The 21,141-nt window shown below is 37.3% G+C and overlaps 3 protein-coding genes across 3 annotated transcripts in view; all 3 read right to left on the reverse strand.

Annotated features, from left to right (window-relative positions):
- Window positions 1–918: 918 nt before the first annotated feature.
- On the reverse strand, window positions 919–8,365 carry LOC128736012 (uncharacterized). The gene is made up of 2 exons (XM_053830497.1): window positions 8,261–8,365; window positions 919–1,695 (listed from the first exon to the last, which is right to left on the reverse strand). Exons 1-2 carry the CDS (start codon window positions 8,363–8,365, stop codon window positions 919–921), a joined length of 882 nt encoding a protein of 293 aa, XP_053686472.1.
- Window positions 8,366–9,990: 1,625 nt separating this feature from the next.
- LOC128736013 (uncharacterized) lies at window positions 9,991–19,828 on the reverse strand. The gene is made up of 2 exons (XM_053830498.1): window positions 19,805–19,828; window positions 9,991–10,764 (listed from the first exon to the last, which is right to left on the reverse strand). Exons 1-2 carry the CDS (start codon window positions 19,826–19,828, stop codon window positions 9,991–9,993), a joined length of 798 nt encoding a protein of 265 aa, XP_053686473.1.
- Window positions 19,829–20,167: 339 nt separating this feature from the next.
- Window positions 20,168–21,141, reverse strand: part of LOC128736015 (uncharacterized) — a 78,909-nt gene continuing 77,935 nt past the window's right edge. The window contains exons 5-7 of the mRNA XM_053830500.1: window positions 20,914–21,090; window positions 20,376–20,489; window positions 20,168–20,292 (exon numbers count right to left, since the gene is read on the reverse strand). Of these exons, the coding sequence (XP_053686475.1) occupies window positions 20,168–20,292; window positions 20,376–20,489; window positions 20,914–21,090 (416 nt within the window). The remainder of the gene's footprint in view (window positions 20,293–20,375; window positions 20,490–20,913; window positions 21,091–21,141) is intronic.

Genomic DNA, 21,141 nt, shown 5'->3' on the forward strand with positions numbered 1-21,141 from the left:
AAATAAAACTTTGCAACATCGGCTTAGATAAGAAATTTACCCTTTCTAATCCACCGTTTAACGAACCATGCATGTTAGTTTAGCACACCATTTTATGTGTCGGTCCACACAGACTTATGCTTAGGTTAGTTGAGATATAAGAAATTTCGAGATTTATGGAGGAAAGGGTTAACCTTTCGACGGTTACGGTTACGGTCATTTCCCCCATAACGACTGTTGAGGCCTTTAACTTCTATGGAAAACACTTTTATTAGAATCCCAAATCTCTAAATTATTGCCGATAATCTGGTACCCGAGAGATATTACTAATGCTTGATGCTTGAATATTTAGAAACGTTCCCACATTCATTTTCCTTCTTTTCCATACAACCTACACTAAAATGGTGAACATGAAAGCATGCTATGACTAGACTACAGTGAGTGCGATGAAACAAGTGAATGATGTGATGAACCATTGATGTGATAGTGGTTGTATCGCTTGTACTGAGTGACAGGGAAACATGAGACATCGTTGATTATATTTAGCACAATGCGGTCCATGGTTTATACAAAAGAAAAGGAGAAAGAATTTTATGACATATTTATCATATCATCATATATGTTTGTTTGTGAGTGGCGCTTTTTTCAGTAAAGATCAATTTAAAAAAAAATGCAAGAACTTATCAGACAGTACAAAGCCACTTCGATTCAGGATTGTTGTTGGCGGGGAAAAGACGAGAATAAATGTCAGTGTTGGTAGCGGTAGAGAGATAAATTCATATTTTGCAGCGTTAAATAAATAAATTAAAGAGTGTATATTTTGTAAAAAAAAATATTGAAAATAATCTAAACTGCCACGTTAATTCGTATATTATCTTTTTTTATCTAAATAGACATATTTTTATACTACATTCATTTACATCGCTAATACGATTTTGGTCAACATGTTCCAAGAACACACGATACTGTACTCGCTTGGAAAATTGTTCCTGTTGGACATTGAAGATGTCGCGCATTGAGATTAACATCACAGAAGTAATAGAAGCGACAATTAATGGGATCTGGATATAGTCCAGCGGATTCACAACGGTATGAATTATCCACACCAGGTGGCAGGAGAATCGTCTGTCTATCCACACAACGACCGTCACTGAATATTTGATTAGCACTACATCGATACAGTTGGGGATAAAGAACGTGGACGCCATTCTTTTTCGCAATACAAAGGTAATAGATATTATTATTTTCAGGCCAACTATTCATTTCTCCAGCTTTTGAACAATTCCATCGTAAAGTTGTGCAAATACTGTCATTTCGAGGCACTGAACAGTCTCCCGTTGCGGCAGAGAAAGCCATAGAATCACACACCATATTTATTGCCACAAGGTTTTGTTGATTTTGATAGCATAGATGATACCGTTGACAGTCAAATGGATCAGGAAATACACCGGGAGTGTTACACACAAAATTTCCTTCTTGGCCGGCTGGATTGCAAGGTCCAACATTCTGTGAACAACCTCCTTCGAGTACGTTACAGTAAAACCCTTGTTCTTCGTTGCACTCCTCAAAAGGCTGGGGACGCCATTCGCCGTTAATAAATAAACATTTTGATGCGCTATCGCACGTCATGCAGACAACCCCTTCACCAGTACAGGACGAGGTTTGAAATTTTGTCACCGAAAGAATGCGTTGTCCATTTATAGTTACTATTGTTACCTGGAATAAAAAAATGAACTAATAAATAATAAGTACGCATAATAAGCCAATATTCATGTTTTAATTAATAGATTTGTTGAAATAGTTTCATAATAAATGGTTTAAGATATTAGGTTTCTATCTTTTGTATTCGTTAGAATAAGAATCGAAATGTTAACGAAATAGTGATATTTTCTCCAAGAGAAAATAACGGACCAAGTCGCCTATTTGGTATATTTCTCATGACCTTCTGCGGCTCAAGTGCTAGTCTCGCAGACACTAGAGATCAGATAATAGGATAACCATCTGACCACGTTAGATTCTTTACCAAAGTGTACATCGCTACATTTCGCTATGATTTCTAGTTGATTTTAACAGCAGAATATTTTCAGTTTGATATATTTTTATTGTCAAACCTTGCTCGGGTAGGTTATGATTTCAATTATTGAAAATTTTAATCATTTTTGTTTTGGTGCACAATAAAACACAATCTCTTCCATCGAACAACTAATAAATGGAAAGCGACGTACTACCCGAGCAAAGTTTTAGAGCAAATTGACAATAAAATTTGATACCTAGATGTAACTGGTTTTGATTACTCGGTGTGATTTCATTTTGGTCGACTTAGTGGTTAAAATATCAAAATTGATTGCTAAAATTCCACGCCGTGAAATTAAATTAAATACTACAAAAATATCAAACGGAATACTAATCTTGCTGTTACACAATATTAATAGGAAAGCTGAAATAGTTATCATTTTGCTATCATATCATCATCATATTGCTATCATCATATAATTTGAAATGACCATTGTACAAAAAAAAATTAAGTGAAAAAATATTATTTTAAAAATTGTAGGTTTATCTACATTCTAGGTTTATCTAGAATATGAAAACACATTTTCTTTCAATGAAAATTAAAATAAGATGAAAGCAAAGTCTGATACATCATAAGTGCCATTTGAACTCGGTATTAAAACATGATTTCTAGTTGATGTAAACAGCAGAATATGTAGTTATTTTGATATACTTTTGTTGTCAAACCTTGCTCGGGTATGATTCTTACTTTAACAAATTCTTGCTTTTACTTATGACAAGATTTGATTTATTTGAGAAAACGTTTGATATTCAGCATAAAAAAATAACAAAATGGATCTATTGCTGATTAATGTATATTATTATGAATTTTCTTTAGTGCATCTGTCTGGCTGTTGTTCTTTTAAACTTGGAAGTAACTTTCTCATGCATCGTTTCAACGATATAAACTTACAGCACTTCCGATATAGATAAAAACACAATACAAACACAACACAATACAACTTTTAAATCTGAGCCTATTCACAATAGAACATTGATTCATTAATAATTTATCGAAAACAGTATTGATAAGCATATCCAAAACGTAATTTTTATCCGCTATCGCAAAATCTTTCCTGTTGCGTTTTCGATTACAAATCGTTTTAATGCCTCATTTAATTCCTTATGCTAATCAACTTGTTGTAAGTTCTAGCTTAAATATTTTGTTTAGTTGGTCCCAAACTATTATTACAAGATACTGTTTTTAATCCGAAACCATTAATTGGTTTTGGAGACTAAGTTCATTTTAGATCGTTGGATATCAATTATGTTGCTTTCTCACAAAGTATTAGTTTGTGTTTTGAATTCGACACAAGTTATACATAAACTCTTTCTGTACGTTACCGAAGACACGTTGATAATTTTAATGCTAAAGGAGAGTTTGATTCTTAACCCTTAGTAATGTGAAAATCAAATCATTAATAAATACTCGTTAATACTGTAGAACACTAATTTTCCCATAACACTATTTTAACTTTTAGTTGTTGGAAGTTGATTGGTTTGTGCGTGCTTTGTGTAATATACACCAAACATTAGTCGTGTACAATTAACGAAAACCATTACCAGCAAAATATGCACCAAGAGCAAAAAACTCATTTCACAAGCTTTACACACGGAAAACGTAAGCCGACCAATATCCTCTAAATTGATCAACCACTATGGAACTAAAACAACATTCACTAATTCTCTAACCTGATTGATTGTGGATAGTCTAAAACAACTGAATATATACGTTAACAGTTTGTTATCTTTCTATACGTCACCGGCACCGCAGAAATTAGTTGGTGACTTTCAGAACTTCAGCCTATATATTTGCCAACGAATCGAGAACGGAGCACATCAGCGACGGCTGGGCATTTCCAAATGTTAGCAATGACCTTATCTGTCAGAGGAACTTGCCTGTGGGAACATCAAACATCAAATGCTATCAGTACGTTGGCACAGGTGAAAGTTATCAGATAACAACATTCCTCTACAGTGAAATCGGCGCACCTTATTGTGATTGGCATAGGAAAGACGCCCACTTCCTGAACTCCAGAATCAGTTTAAAAATCGTCATATTATGTTATATGAGGGGTTTCGGAACGGTTCTACCAGTCAGACAGGGTTTTGTTGCCAACATGCAAGCATTTTATTTTATACTACCGCTATGTTCCACCTATCTGATCGATATGTTGGCAGATGAGATTTTTTGCAAATCATCGCAAATAATATATGTATCAGTTGATCAGTAACTGCTTATTGCCAAACACGTTGAGTAAGGATAGTTAGCGCCCTGGTTTTCAGGGATGAAGTATATATACATATATATACTTATACATATATACATATACATATTGTAACAATAGAGAACTGTGGTTTGTGAGAAATCGCAGCACCAGCTACCACATTATACGGGCAATTATTGTACTTATCATTAGTTTTCCGCCTCCAGCATAAATCGAAGTTACAAGCTCTCCAATAGGATGTTTGCTACTTGAAGCAGGTGGATATAACAAGGCATCCTATCCAGACTAATCTAATTATAGATTCTGTCCAAGAAAGCGAGGCGGTAAAAAGCTCAGCAAGCAACAGCCCGTTATAAGAAAGAAAACGAGTGTAATAAATTACCCGCAAGTACAAATAAATCGAGTATTTTGATTACTCAATAAGTGATGTATCACAGCTGAAAATGCGGTGCTAATTGTATCATCCCAATTCATAGGAAATACCAATACTGGTCACGTGGGTTCTTTGAGGAAGGAAACATCCTATATTATGTCTTTCAATAACATAAGAGAGCAAAGCGGTTAACTGCTTGATTAAAAAATCTTATTAGACTACCGTCATCCGGGGCGAGATTGTGCCAAAAAGGCATACATTTTTGTTCTTTAGCTCAGTATACACATAATTTAGGAACTAAGTTGATTTCAAATCTGTCTATATATACTAAATTGTTCAATTAACAACTACCGTAGAGATGGTTTAGTTACCATGAAACCTAATTTTACTGGAAGTGCATGAACTTTGGCACAATCTCACCCCTTCTAGGAGGTGACATTGTGCCAAAAACATAAAGTTAGGCTAAAAACCTAAACAGTGAACATTAGCATGTTTATAAACAATACGCATAAATATCAGCATAAAGTAGTTCATATGGGGCCGTCCATGAACTAAGTGGACAATTAGGGGCAGGGGGTCGGCCAAAAACAACGCATCATACAAAAAGTATGAACGAAAATAACCCCGAGAGGTCTGAAATAACTAAAAATGAGTTCGTAGTGAATGGACAGCCTTTATATAGCCAGTAGTGTTTCTAGGGTTAACAAGGGGGAGAAATATGAAGGGGTTTATCCTAATGGGGTATACCTATTTGATCATTTAACAAACGTAACCATTACTTCGTTAGAGAACCCGCAGCTGCAGAACATGTGGCCTATCCCACCCTCCTCCCGCCTCCTTAAAACTGGCAGTTTATACACGGTGTAATATATTCGTCTTATATTAGAGTGTTTATTCAAAGTATTTGAAATTTCCAGAGAAAAAGTAAAACTTAGTTTAAATTATTTAGCAGACCTATGATGCTGTTTGCTCCAAAATGGATGATGCAATCTAATCTGTCAAAATATTGTGCTCAACAGTAAAGAATGTGAGTGTACTTGTGTATACTGACGTATTTTTGTTGTGTATGTGAAATCCACAAATTGGATCCATCATTATGGCTTGGCACAATCTCACCCCCGTGAAGCTCGAAAAGTACAAAGTTTCGAAAAATATTATTTTCGTAGTCAAAACTTATCCAACGCATAATAACCTTTCAATACATTGTAAATGACTAGTTTATATACTTTGAAAATAGCAAGTTGATGCAATTTCTTGTTTGGGTTGGTTTATGCGGGACATTTTTTATAAGCGTTATTTCCGAGTATTTTTGATCGCGAACTTTGAAACCCTGTTTAGGCTAAATAGTTTACTAATATTATCTGTGTTCCATTCTAAGTTATGAATAAATATGTTATGTTCATCATCATTTTGAATTTAGGTTACCAGTTTCTATAGATATAATAAATTTTCACAAATTAACTTTTTTGGTTTTTGGCACAATCTCACCCCCGTGGCACAATCTCACCCCCGTGGCACAATCTCACCCCGGATGGCGGTAATACAATCCGCTTACATTTCTGTTCTCCAGCCGTTGAAAGTTTGTGCTAGATGTCGGTGTAATGTTCCCAACTCTAAAAGAAGCTTATAGATTTTTACCACGATTCTTACAGTTTGTGTGCGTTATTTGCTGATAACACCACCCAGGTAACAAATAAGCATTTCCAATGCAATTTAAATGCAAGCCAATAAGCATTTAAGTTGCCTTAAATCTCTTGATTCTACCAATCAACCGTTTGCAATTCGTGGCTCTCCTGTCATTTTTGTTCACCAAGGAACTCAAAATCCCGAAGAAATCTTCGATTGGGCGCACTGAGACAGATTTTTCGGGCCGTGGTTTTTGGGTACAAATGGGATCGAATGGGTATTCAGGAACGATTGTGTTTTTTGGCGTAATGCGATGATGCTCTATCCAGCCAAAACACGTATTGTCCATCTGCATGATGTTTTTGTAGAAACGGGATCAAAATTTTCTTCAAACATTCGTCTGGTGCATCTTAATTGATAGCCAAACCAGAGGAGTTGTTGTTGAAGAAACGAGAAAGAGAACGATGTCCTTCTGCGTCCATAATTTTGGCTGGCCTTCCACTACCTTGCTTACGAATAGTTGTTGGGCATCTTAGGATGTGGTAAACAGTCGAAGCCGCAACATATTTGCTTTTTAAAAGTTGTACCGTATATTTTTTACCGAGATTACTGTTGCATTTCGTAGAAGTGTACAACGCGCTCCCGAAATGCTTCTTGTTTCGACGAAATTTTTAGCAAAACAAGGCAAGCATGAACAAAACAAAAAATATTAACAAAAAGATGAGAAGGAGAGCTACACATACATACTCTCGTTTCTCTCTGAGCTTGTTTGTTGTTGAGCATAAGTGCCGATACAAAATTTTAGTTGCCACCCGTTAGCGCTTCCCACAACAAATCTGGCTACCTTTACCGTACGTCTACATGTTACTCCAGTCTCTCTGAATCGATCCTCGGCTGTTCGCATTGCTAATCTATTACGGAAAATATTGAGAACCGTCGATTTGCAAACGTTGAATCTTCAAACAATTTTGTCAAGAGAGAAACAATCCGATTCCAGAAGGTTGATTATTTTAAGTTTTTACTCCAAAGTAGGCGTGACATGTTTTCTACGTTCTTCAAAATTTAACCCTTCGTTATCGACAGACTTCGCAGCCGGTTATTACAGTACAGGAAAATTACGGGGCTAGTGCAAAAATCCTATTAACTCTGTAGCACCGCCCGGTCGAGATTCGAACATACGACGACTGGCTTGTTAAGCCAGCATCGTACCCCGGCGCTTACTGGGCGAACCAGCAGATAACCTGAATTTAGTATGACGTTTGTTAAAGCTACATTCGATGAAAGTGAAAGATAAATATTGCCATTTCTTAGAGCTTATGCTTTTCAGCTACTGAATATCAACGTTTGTTCCAAGAAACATTTTTCGCCGCTTGCAACTGCTAACACGAAATATCAAAACAATAACAAAGAACAGGGCACCCACTTTATTCATGTCTCCACATATTCAGGGTTGCCAGTTGTTCAAATTAAAAACGAACCCCGTTAATTTGCATGAGCAATCGTTCAAATTAACGGGGGTCCACTATATTTAGTTTACAATTCATTCATGCCTAGGCTTATCTTCCTCTGTTTTTAGTCTGGTGTAGATAACCTCCGCCATCGCAAATCTCGAGTGATAACATCCAAGTCGTCCGCATGTAAGCCTAGAAGTTGGCTAGGAGCCACTCTTTTCGATGACTGCTCTCTGAATCACACCGTCAATGGCGACGTCGAACAGAATTCACAATAATCCTTCCTCTTACCGCAACCTTCTACGCGATTCGAAAGGCCCCCAAAACTCGCTCTAGGGTAGCTTAGTTCAGTCAGATTGTCTGGAAACTGCTCTCGTCCACTGCAGCTGTTAGTGTTCAACTACATCATGTCATTCTCTGATAAACACGAAAATAAGGTGCGTGAGCCCATTACGCCCTCAATATTTTAGAAGAGTTTGCCAGAGTGTGAAAATTGGATTCCGGCCCTCATAAAGCCCACCTGGTAATATTCTACGAACTCTGTATACTACCTGCACCTTATAGCTAAGTACAGAACTCAAACCGATCACACTTTCGTAGGTGAGACAAGCCATAGCAACCCGAAGCGAACCCGGTGCACCGCTGGCCGTTATCATTAGTGCCGGCGTACACGCTACGGAACTCTACTACCACTCTATACATCGCTTCTCACCGACCCCCAGCTGCGCATAGAAAGCTTCATTTATCCCTCTGGCTGTACCTTAGTGTGGATAGTCAACGTTTGTGATTGTTACCGTTCGTCGGTAACTTTATTTTGTGTGGCAATGTAGGGCCCAAATTATGTCCAGATAGCTTAATTAGTATTGCAAACGCGGGATGGTGAATACGGCATGTTCGGCAATTTGACATGCAGAGGGCGCGGTGGTGAGCCAGTCCACTGAACTGTTGGATCGAGCCAGGAAGTTGGTAGTGTGGAGAGTTTCACCGAATGATCTCGAGCTGGCGAACCGGGGCGCAGCTCGGGAGTGCTGATCGAATAGCAATAGCGCACAGATCGTTTGCCATCTAGTGAAACGAGTAGTTAGTCGCATGAGCCGCTATAGTTGTCCTGCGGCGAGCCGAAAGCCAACGAGTCGACGAAAATAAAAGGGTGATCCTCCATTGCGAATAGCCAGTCAGCACGAGGTTCCGGAAAACGTCATTCCGTCATCATTTATCTTTATCGATGTTCCCCCGGCATTAACCAGTAATTCGGCAACCGGGCCCTGTTCGTGCGCCTAGTGGGATCTTTCATTGGCGAATCCGCATTCAGCACACCTATACCCAGAATTCATCGCCCCCAGCCGCCACGTCACGTTACGGCCGCTTCGAAGACGAACCCCGAGACGAGACTTTCTAACATTCCAGCCCACACGGATAACCGGCTAGAACACCGTCGACTCACGAGTCCCGCCGTCCATGTTTCGAGTGAATAAAATTTAGTGAAAGGTACGTTTTGTCAGGTCAATCCGCACATCCGAAATCTCCTCCGTAACCACAACGCCCTGGGACTCGGAAGCAAAAGAGGCCTTCCGTGCCCACTCCACGACTCCCAGACCAGGAGTCGGAGCTTTGGCAGCTTTCCCTTCTGGGTTGCTGCGCCTTTCCAAGGCAAGAGCTTATATGATAAAGCAGTTGAAGAATCCAAAGAGTAAGAGTAATATTTTTCATGGCATACAATAGCATATCTTCCAGTTTATTCAATTTTGCATTCATTATAATACCATTTACTTTTACCATAAAAAAAAATAACGCAATATAATAAAAATAATAAATAATAGATTTTATCACATTGTTTTATGAAAAGCAATTCTCTCTGCAGGTAAGTAATCATCCATAAGTACTTAAATTAGTTCATTGATTTCACGAGAGCGTATTCTCCATTAGATCATGAGCATTTCATTTTTATGTTCCTTCACCTATTTACTTCGTGAAAACTGCAACTAGAATTGGAACTTTTCTTTAAAGTACTAACTAAAATAGTTTCGACATGCACTATTGTTGCCATCTCTCGGATGTTGCACGAACTTCTCAAGCGAACCTTATATATAAGAAAAAAAACAAATGAGAAACGTCATGGCTGTTGAGCGAAACACGACCAAGGTGGTTTTATTTTCTAGGTATTATTACAAGCTATTAATGATAGCAACTCGTTATTATCATGTTTTATATAAATGCACAAATTTTGTTTATTTCAAACCTATACACACATTTTCATATCTCTTGTAAACTTTCGTATTATTCAACACGTTCCTATAACACAAGATTTGGTACTCGCTTGAAATATGGTTCCTTCTGGACATTGCAAATGTTGCGAATTCAGATTATTATCACAGAAGAAATAAAAGTGGCAGTTAGCAGGATCTGGATACAGTCCGGCGGCTTCACAGCGATACGAGTTATCTCCATCTGGAGGCAAGGGAACAGCTTGTCTTTCTACACATTGTCCGTCATTGAATATTTGGTTACCACTGCATCGGTACAGCTGGGGATAAAGAACGCCACTCCTACTATCAGCTATACAAAGGTAGTAGATATTATTATTCTCAGGCCAGCTATTCATTTCTCCAGCTCGTGAACAGTTCCATTGTAAAGTAGTGCAAATACTAGCATTTCGAGGTAACGAACAATCTCCTGTTGCGGCGGAAAAAGCCGTTGAGTCACATGCCATGTTGATAGCTACCATATTTTGTTGATTTCGATAGCATAGATGATACCGTTGACAATCGAATGGATCAGGAAATAAACCCTCAGTGCTACATACGAAATTTCCTTCTTGCCCCGCTGGATTGCAAGATCCAACATTTTGAGAACAACCTCTTTCAAGTACATTGCAGTGAAACCCTTCATCTTCGTTGCATTCTTCGAAAGGCTGGGGGCGCCATTCACCGTCTAGAAACAGACATTGTGCTGCCGTTCGACATGACATACAAATAAACCCGGCACCAGTGCAGGTTTGCGTTTGAAATTCGGTTACGGAAATAATGTGTTGACCACTAACAATTGTTATAATTACCTTGAATGGTAAAAGAAGAATATATTAATTTTTGCGGCCTATCGTACTTTAGCCTAAATTTAGACTCTTGTTTTTTATTTTTCTTTTATTACTCAAACTTTCTTGTAAGATGCATGCTTCTTCCTAACTGTTTCTTCTTTTCCGTTCTACTAACCCATGATCATTTATTAATGATACTTTTTATTATTATTTCACTCTTTGCCTGACATCTCACTCTCTTCAATTTATGCATCTAACTTTTTAATCTTTATTCATAGAACCTCATTTTCTAAAATGAATTTACTTATATGAATCTTCTGGATATACGTTACGAACACTCTAAAACTTTCGCAACAGTTAGAATTATTTAACAGTAAACATTAATCAGTATTCCATAGAAAATAAAGACCAACAAACAATTCTTCCAATGAAGACAACTATAATTTTACTCAATCCATGAATGTCTTGCGAACATCCAAAAACATATCTTTTGGGTTGGGAATTTGCAGCAAAAACAAATTAGCTACTAAAAATCAGATCCGATAATGTTAACTGGCTCGTCGATAAGGTAAATGGACTGAACGAAAATTCCCCTGATACGAATATAATAATTACAAGACTCAACTGCCAAACAATACATGACAAAATTTCAACACAGTTGACTGATTATTTCACAACGGCATTTAGCAGTTAGTTGTGTAACTTGCGTTCAAATTCAGCTAACCACTGCACTGTTTTATCATACATTTTAACTTTGTTGTACCATGGGCTTTTATATTTCAGTATTACAAAATCTGTACATCAGCTCTAATTCTTTAGGTTATTCACAAACTTTTTTCCTCTTCAAGAATAAAAGGTTTATTTTATGCAATTGACGATTACCGTTGCCAGTAGAAAATTAACTAACACAAAGGAATTCATTTCACTGACAATACACACACTAAATCGATAACTCGACGTTCGCTAGTTCTCTAACCTGATTGAGGATGGATAGACTAAAACAACCAAATATATACCAACGAAAAGCATTTGGATATTTCCAAATGTTAGCAATGACCTTATCGATCAGTGTCACCGTGATCTACGAGATTACCTTAAAAAGCAAGTGATATCAAACCGCTTTACGCGAGTGAAATTTATCAGATAACATTCTTGTACAGTGAAATCAGAACACCCTACCGCGGCTGATGAAAGCATTCATATATCTTGGTTCAAAATAGTTTATTAACCTTCTGTTTGCATACTTATCCATACTTTAAGGCCAATTTCACGCTAAAATTTAAATTCTCATATTTTAGGGAACACCGCATATTTTCAAATTTCCTAAATGTTTCTAGAGGGCAATAATAATAAAATTATGGATAATGACTTGGAGCGGTTGTTGTAAAAATAGATGGGCATTACTATAATTATGACGTTTATTTCATGTAATACTTATCATGTTAGATCCAGATATGTACGGAAGCCTGATTCCGGCCGCCCGACAGTGCTCCGCGGCCGTGCAGCAGAAGCTAAAAATGAAGACTGAGAGCAATAAGGCCTCATCGTTCCGCGTCTTGGGCCGGGAGGTCAGAGAAACCTGCTAAACGGTGAAGAAGTACTTGGTCAAAATGGACATTTTTATGCGGAAGCGTCATTCGAGGCTAGTTGTATCTGAGTAGCAGGCAATCGCCCAGAGAACGGCTGAAGGTGCTGGCGATAAACATCTTTCCGGCAAAAGCACGATGTCGTGGTCATAATGGGCGACGAAAACTATTTGTCGCTGGACGCAACGTCTTGCAAAGAACCGAGCGCTTTACGTCCCCCACCAAAAACGTAAGTGATGACGTCGAGTATATCTTCCGCCCCAAGTTCCTTTGTTCTGTGGCTGACAATCAGAAAGAAGAGAATGCTCAAGCCGCTGGCGCTGTTATTTCGTTCAAGGTTTATGGTGAACGAGGAAATACGAAGATACATGAAGTACCTACCGGAAATTGCCGCCTTCAATAAAAAGTATCGCACAAAGAATGTGGTCTTCTAGCCGGACGTGGCATTGGCCCATCAAGCCAAGAGATCACTACAACAGATGAACTGGCTGAAGATAAAGGTTGTACCGACGATCCCCAACTCTCCCAACGTCCCCCAACTGCAATCAATAGTAAATTTTAGGGCAAAGCTCAAACGGAGCATTTATTTCAATAACTTTGTAGCCAAAACGGAGAAGGACCTGATCGTCAAGGCCGCGGAAGAGTTGAATAATATGCCAACATCCATCTTTTAATCGGCCATGGAGAAGATTCCGGTGAACAGCTGTAAAGCCACCTGACAGGGCGTCGAAGCATTTTTATAGAAGGCTTAATAAACATAGCATTTAAAACAAATGTGTTTCAATGAATTATCTTTTGTAAATTTTTTTCATCGTTAAGTGCATCTAAGTATTGGATAAGGGGCGAATACGAAACCGCCCAGTTAGCTTCAGGGTACGATGCTGGCCTAACAAGCCAGTCGTTGTAAATTCGAATCTCGACTGGAAGGTTCTGCTATAGAGTCAGTAGGATCGCTGCACTAGCCCCGTAATTGTCCTGTACTCTAATAACCGACGGCGAAATCTGTCGACAAAGAAAGGTCAAGTTCTCAACAGGACATTTATATCCATGTCTTTGCTTTGCTTCGCGAATACGAAAAAGTAATAAACCTGGAACGAGCACTGATGTAAGAAATGAGGGGGTGCCAAATTGGGTTTCCGCCAAGGGCGCCACAATATCACACTACGGCTCTGTCTGGGAGCAACTTAATTCGGATTATTTCCGGATAGTTCCAGGACAATTTAAAACTTCTAAAATGGTAAAATGCTATGTATGTATTACAATTTACATTTACATTTATTTGGAAGAATAGGAGTTTTGCAACTTAAAACATAGACTTTTTAATTGTTTATATTGAAAGATTAACATTTTTAGAAATGTTTAGTCTTAAGCCGCTTAACCCATTAAGCCCCACACTTTTCCCAGCAGGGATAGAAAGTTGAAACTTTCAGGAAAATTGTCTTTTAGGTCAACTAAGAATAAGCCGTTGACATGTATTTTTAATTTTGACCATGTGTCCCGCCACGCTGGGCGTTAAGGGTATACCGTTCTTGCATACCTTCATTATTGTGCTTCATACTTCATACTTCTTCAGCGTTAAATCAAACTTGGATTTTTTTGTTGGGATTTTGAGTATTAATAAAGATTAAATGAACGAGTAATAGTATTACATGTTATGTTTTATGATAGATATCGAAACATTTGGGTTGGAGATCATCTTTTCACTAGACGCATAGTATGCAGTTTGAATCCTAAATGCATGTCATCGCAGATGACCTACCAAACACCTAAATGCCTACCAACACGTTCCGGAAAGGTTGTAACATTAAATTTGGGTCCATGAAACTGTCGATGCTGTCACTCAATTCCTCCAGATATTCCGAAGGCAAAGTTACTTTAACGATTTTATTACGCTCTTATGCTCTCCCTAAAGCAATGTTAAATCGGGTAACAAAACTTGTTGCTGGTAGTACCAAATGATGGCAGTTTAAGATTATTTATGCAGTTTAGTACAATTTGGTGAATATTCTTGCGGTCTTGTAATATATTATACATCATATAACATTTTTCTGTAGAATGAGTGAAAATACGACAACAGTTTATCCAGTTTTGGTGAAAGCGGAATGAAAATAGATGTTCGTTACGCTGATATCTTAGCGTGCCATCCCGTTGCTCTAAATGACGAAGAAATGATGCTCTCAGTATATTCATGAAAAAATATTTGGCAGCAATTTTAAGAGTCCTACGCAAATTCGTTTTTTAAAAATAATTATCCTGTACTTACTAAATACATTGAAAATATGCTTGTCAAGTAAGGAGGGGTGCAGTGGGGAGGCAATAACGAAAAACTGATGGTTCAAATTTCTAAATTGCAAACACGTGTGGTAAACACAGAAAATAACCACGCTAATAATTTTCGCGTGGGACTCTAAATAGGTGGAAACTCCGCAATAGAATGTTTTGAATCATATTTTTATTATCATAGTAAAAAGTCACAGTATCAAACATAGACAGCTTCTTTTATGCTTTGTGACATTGTTTATAAGGTATCGCTTTCTGTACTAAACTAAAAAGCAGAATGTGAAGCTCGATTGAAGCTTTGCCCGGAAAATCACCGAAGCGTTTTCATTCTGCTTCTGCGCATTATTGGCTTCAGGAGCTTTTGCCCGACAAAAGCTAAACGTTATTTGCAATCAATGAAAGCGTGGGAAAATCACATGATTAGGGATGTCTTTAACTACCTATTTGAACCTCTTGCCGAAAGTTGTTTCGACAAATAGAAAAGAAAAACCTAAATTAATCCATCTTGCAGTAAGATACAGGTATACCTCGATAGTACGTACACCTTTGCTTCGTTTAGCGTACGTATTACCGAAATGTACGTAGTATCGAATCACAATTTTAGGCTTTAAATCATTGTTGTATTACGCTTAATATTGCATGAAATTAGCAAATTTGCATACACTATTGAATAAACATGTATTTTGGTGGTATTGATTTAATATAGCAATTAATTTTTATTTTTTCAAATCAATGGTTTTGCTCTTTGTGAAGCTTGGCATGAAACAAATAAAGTGTTGCTGGAAATCTACGTACTATCGAGGCAAAACGTACGTACGTCTTATCGAGGATACGTACTATCGAGGCAAAATGTAAGTATTATGGAGGGTGCGTACTATCGAGGGTACGTCCTATCGAGGTATACCTGTATCTCCTACAACAATAATTATTTTATAATTTCACAGTAGGTATATGAAAATCTACAATTCAGTAAACTGGATCTTTCAACATCAGTTATGTCATTACAAATTTGTTATAAAATGTTTGTGCTTCCGATGTTGAGCAACAGAAGATGAGGAGGAAGGTAAAAAAAACAATAAGATTTTTTTAACCAAACAAAAATATTAAGCGTTGTTATTTAAAGTTCAATCATGAAAACCGAATTCATTCTTGCTTTTCGTTTATACGTTACTAGCTGATAGCCCGATCTTACTCGGACCCACTCTGTCTCTCAGCTACTTATACATCTGTTACTGTAACGTAAATTCTCATAATGCAAGAAACAAAACCCTTTTACTCCATTCGAATGTGTCTAACCTTTGTCATTTCACTTGTTCCTTTCGGTAACCTCTAAAAGCGAGACAAACTCTTTATACATTTTTGAATCGCGTCCTTGTCAATGGTCACCCCATTTTCCCCTTTCAGAAATATCCTCTTGTCGTCCAGCCATTTGTTTATTTGTTTATTGTACAACTATTATCGTTCCTAATGCAAGAGAAGGGGGCTCCGTAGCCGCAAGGTTACCGAGTCCGCTTTGACAAGCGAGTGGTCGTGAGTTCGAATGTTAGTAGAATCAAGCCATTCGATGTCAAGTGACTTTAGCATGGGTTTATTCTCAGGCCTCTCATTTACCCTTCCTTCATGTTGAATTCTATATATTTACCCAGTGAAGCCTCTTGACAGTGCAAAAGTCCCTTCTATAGTACTAGTCCTCGCCAGGGACGGCTATAATATGGGATAGTGCTGGCAACGAGGAATAAGTGGATAAAGTAGATCTAGCTTTGAAGGAAGGGTAAACCCCAATACACACCAGCACGCATAAAATTTAATAAGCATATCGCTCACTCAATAGCGATTATAGCAAAAAGAAATGCAGTGCACGTCATACAGAAAACACCCGGGCGATATTACAATAGATCAATTATACTGGTCGCAGTAATGATTCCACACATGGAAAAAAATGCACGAGAAACGCAACCTCTTTTAATTATTTGGACCACCTCCCCCCTTATTAGGAAGCACCGCCTTTTGTCAATCCCTCGCGCTATTTTTTTAAGCCAAGGAACATGTGTGCCAAGTTTGATAAAGAACCACCCAGACATTTCAGAGTCACGGCGGAACATACATTCATACTCACGTTCTTTATCTCTTTGCTTGTTGGCCCCCTCCCAGTCAGTTACCCCTTCAGTCACGTAGCCTATTATGTATCAAAAGAAACAAAACCTTTTTTCACCACAGCCCTGCTAACAGGCTACATAAAATTGATTTTATACATAAATTTTTTACTCATGTCCATCAAATTTTTCCCCCTATTTTTAAAGCTAATTTTAATGGCCTTATCAAAAACTTGATTTGAAAAAATTGCACGAATGCTTTTTGTGCAACTATTGCATTTTTCATGAGGTAGTAAATATTTGTATTTGCTTTTACTTAATCAACGCCTTATTTATTTTTATTTAAACATATTCTCGTGGTTTATAAAACCCTATAGGCATGTAAATACAAAAAATAATGTTTGCGCACATGAATTAAGATATGTATAAAATTATAAATTAACAAAACAGGATGAAATCAAAGAAATAGTGCGAAACCAACGCCATAAACATGCTTCAGGGCGGGGAAAAATGATTGTTTTTAGCGCTAGTATTTTGACGCAGGACTACGTCTTTGTTTACTATACTGGGACTGGGTGGCACTTTGTGAAAACGAAAATAGAAGTGTAACGTTTGAATGAGAGATTTTAAATGGTAATAATTACTAAACTGCTGAACGAAACTGAACAATTTATATCTCGGTGGATATATAAAAGGGCCATTAATTTTATGGAAGGGGTAAGAGAGTAATTTTATAAAGGGCGTAAGGAGGGGGAGAGGGGCTCCTATACAAATGAAACACAAATTTCCTCAAAATTCGAGAACTAATCAAGCAAATGGAACAAAATTTTCCATGTGGGAGTTTTAGAAGGCAGGCAGGCAAGCGTTGTACTTATGAACCCCCGTCCACGTATTTTCAAAGCCACCATTAGATTCAATGAAAATTGAATCTGAATATTTCGCTCTTCTCTTTTGAACATTCACTTAAACAATGGCACTCGCAGATTCTTATAAACAAACATATGCCAGAAATGCAGTTTACATTAGGCTTTGATCTAATGATTTGTTATAATTCTACGTCACCCTTTCGTACAGCCCTTAGGGCTGTATACCTTGTGGTTTTTTGATTGCATGAGCGGTTCCATGAGCACCAAATCAGTTTGAAATTTGTATAAATTTATATGAGAAAACTAAATCTTTTGTGCTTTCAATTCTATATCTTTCAATTCAATTCTCTATCAATTCAATTTCATTATATAACGGGTGGCAACAAAAATTTTGGAATTTTTTCCAAACCCCTATGCTCAATAACAATCGAGCTCAGAGAGAAATGAAAGTGTGTATGTTTTTCCTCTCTGTCTCCTCTTTCTGCCAGCATTTTTTTTTTTTTGTTTTTGCTTGCCAAGTTTTGCATCGAAACAAGCGCATTGTGCGCTTCTACGAATTGAAGATGTTGGCAAAAAGTATAGGGGAAAGATGTCTACATTGAGACACTATTTTGCAAAAATTTTAATTTTTTTTGATGACAGCTACCATCGTGGTTATAAGCTAAATTAGGTAAAACTACAAATGTGAAGGTGGAATTTTGTCTCACACCTAATCAATAGGTGGGAAGAGTGAGACAACGAGTATTGCATACTGAGACACCTATTTGAAACCAATTTAAACCATATTTTTGGGTAATAAAGAATAATTCAAAAGTCGTGCTGCTTATTGTGTCTATAAAGCATACATTATGGTTGGGGATGATTGAAAATTCCGATTATTTTCACATGTACATTTATACACATATAAAGGACAAATCCTGGACATCTGATTTTTAACTTACACTTCAGAATTCATTTACAGTCAATCCCTATGGATTAATTTGCAATTGAACACACACACAAAATTTCAAAAATAATTACGCGGCGAAAGCTATGTCTCAGTGTCACCCACGTTCCTTTGTCTCACCATTGCCAACAGGAATGTTTTACGAAAAATAGTGAACTAGCGGAGTTAGCAAACAATTCGATTGTCATATTGTTTTTAAATTTTAAATCTTATACTATGTAATGCCATGCAGCTATTCAAATTTAAATTTAATATGTACTTTGTTAATGAAAATCACCTGAAAATGATTGCAAAAAAAAAAATTTACTTGAGTAAATATTTCCTTTTTTACTTTTGGAGAAAAAGGACATCTAGAACAAAATTTCTTCCGCACTAACCGAGTAGATAACCGTTTATTATTTAAGTGTGTGCTGGGTGTGTGGATTGGAAAAAATTGGAAAAGGGCAGCAAAACTAAATACTAGATTACCCAATAGAAGGTGCGGTGGCCATGTAGAAAAATCACGGTGTAGAGGTATTGAGGTATAGGTCCATGACAATCGAGAGACGTGGGTTTCGATCCCCAACTACAATTGAACAACCCGATATATTATTGATCTATTATCGAAATTTTCCAATGCATCCAATTAAGCATTTTTCGTATCAAACACTTTCTTCCTTTTCGAAACAGAATAAAATGACCTCAAAATGTTTCTAAGAGTAATTTACATGCCTTATTTCAATTTTGTAATACGACTGAATTGAAAAAATATCCGTATAGAGCGTTAGACTCGAAAAACGAAAAAGTGGAATTAGACTATTCCTTACCGGGCGCTCCCTTGGATAATTATTTTTGCTTGAAAATCAAAACTTGAGCTTCTTTTGAATGTACTTTTATGAAAAAATAGTCGTTAACTTGATTGCATAGTTTTTACGAAGTTGTCGATGTTTAAGCGGTATTCTATGTAGTTTAAATCAAGTTTAGGCTAAATCCTATTTACCGTTAAACACATGTAAGAGAATACACCATCACCGAAATAAAAAGTATTTCATCCATCCATGAATCCAGGAATAGTTCCCGCAGAGCATAGTGCATCAGCATTTCGGCAATGCATTGTGCAAAGCAAAGCAAAGCCCTGGGCTTAAACCGTCATTAGACATTACCCTTCTTTATCGACAGACTTCGCAGCCGGCTGTTAGAGTACAGAAAGATTACGGGGCCAGTGTAATGATCCTACTGACTCTATCTAGCAAGCACCGCCTAGCCGAGATTCGAACATACGACGACTAGCTTGTTAGACCAGCATCGTACCTCGAAGCTAACTGGGCGGTGCATTGTGCATTATCTACAACTTTTTAAAATATACTCTAGGATCGAAAAATTTCATTAGATATCTGTTTTTATAAAACGTATATTTCGAAAATGAAAATCAACATATAGCAAACACCTTGCATTATTTTGCAGGGACAGTCTGTCCGTTGACATTTTCTATCATACCGAAATGAGCCTCGAGATTAATTAACCAAACAGTTCGCTTTACAACATAACCAATCGAAACTTGACACCTTTCAAAAAACGTTCACTTTCCTACCAGCAGCGGAGCGAATCTACCCTGTGTAACTAGCATTATTTATTGTTAGAGGCATTCGAATATTTAATGTTAGTAATATATTTCTAATGAATTTTTTTCCAACACAATGCAAACCCTACGAATAGCACCCAGTTGAATAACATTTTATCTCGATAGGGTGTTACTGACGAACTGCGATGTTCGTGATACATTGCAGCGGGGTGGTCACCTAAAAATTAAAACAAGTTAATGAAGTCGTCAAAACTCAATTTGCAGATTTTCTGCTCAGCAAACAGCATGATGGCATCTAACCTTTGAAGATGTGCACCACCACGCTAGCCGGTTGCGAATTACTTGGAACACACGTGTAATTCCCCGAGTGGTCCTTGGTTGCATGATTGATGGTCAGCTCCGAATAGTGGAAATCTGTAAAATGTAAATACGAATCATTCATGATTGCGTGGCATAGGAAAAAATGCATAGAAACACCGGTACATGTTCGATTTAAGTAAACAAAGAAATCTCTCCAATATTTAGTTTTTAAGAGGATACCAATTCTTTCTTAAGGTAAATATCAAACAATAATATGTAACTAAATGGACCTTTATTTTTGGATAAATAACAATAAATAGAATTTAGGAAAAAATCAAGGAAGCCATTCACATATGTACATACAAATGGAGCAAAATGTTTTTTTTTCTGCAGAAATCAGATATCGGCACCGTGGCTATCGAAAATCTCAAAAGAAATAAAGTGCTTTGATGCAGTAACCTAATCAGCTTAATGCTTTTGCTGATACACCATCGAAAAGATAAAGTCCTATCTCGTGGATAGAAACGATAATACTAACCTGCTTCGGTAGAAACGTTTATTCCTCTATCGACATCGTAGTTGATCATTCGGTTGTTGTGATACCAGAAAATAAACGCAGAGGCTTCAGTGCTCTGTACTACTCGACATATTAACTTTAATGTGGAATCTGGTGTCAAATATTTCACTTGTGGACCAACTATTTCCGCGCGAGCTTCTGTAAAGTTAAGGACAACGTATAAAAAGATAGCATATATATAAAAAAATA

The sequence above is a fragment of the Sabethes cyaneus genome, chromosome 2 (genome assembly GCF_943734655.1).
Source record: "Sabethes cyaneus chromosome 2, idSabCyanKW18_F2, whole genome shotgun sequence".
Taxonomy (NCBI): domain Eukaryota; kingdom Metazoa; phylum Arthropoda; class Insecta; order Diptera; family Culicidae; genus Sabethes; species Sabethes cyaneus.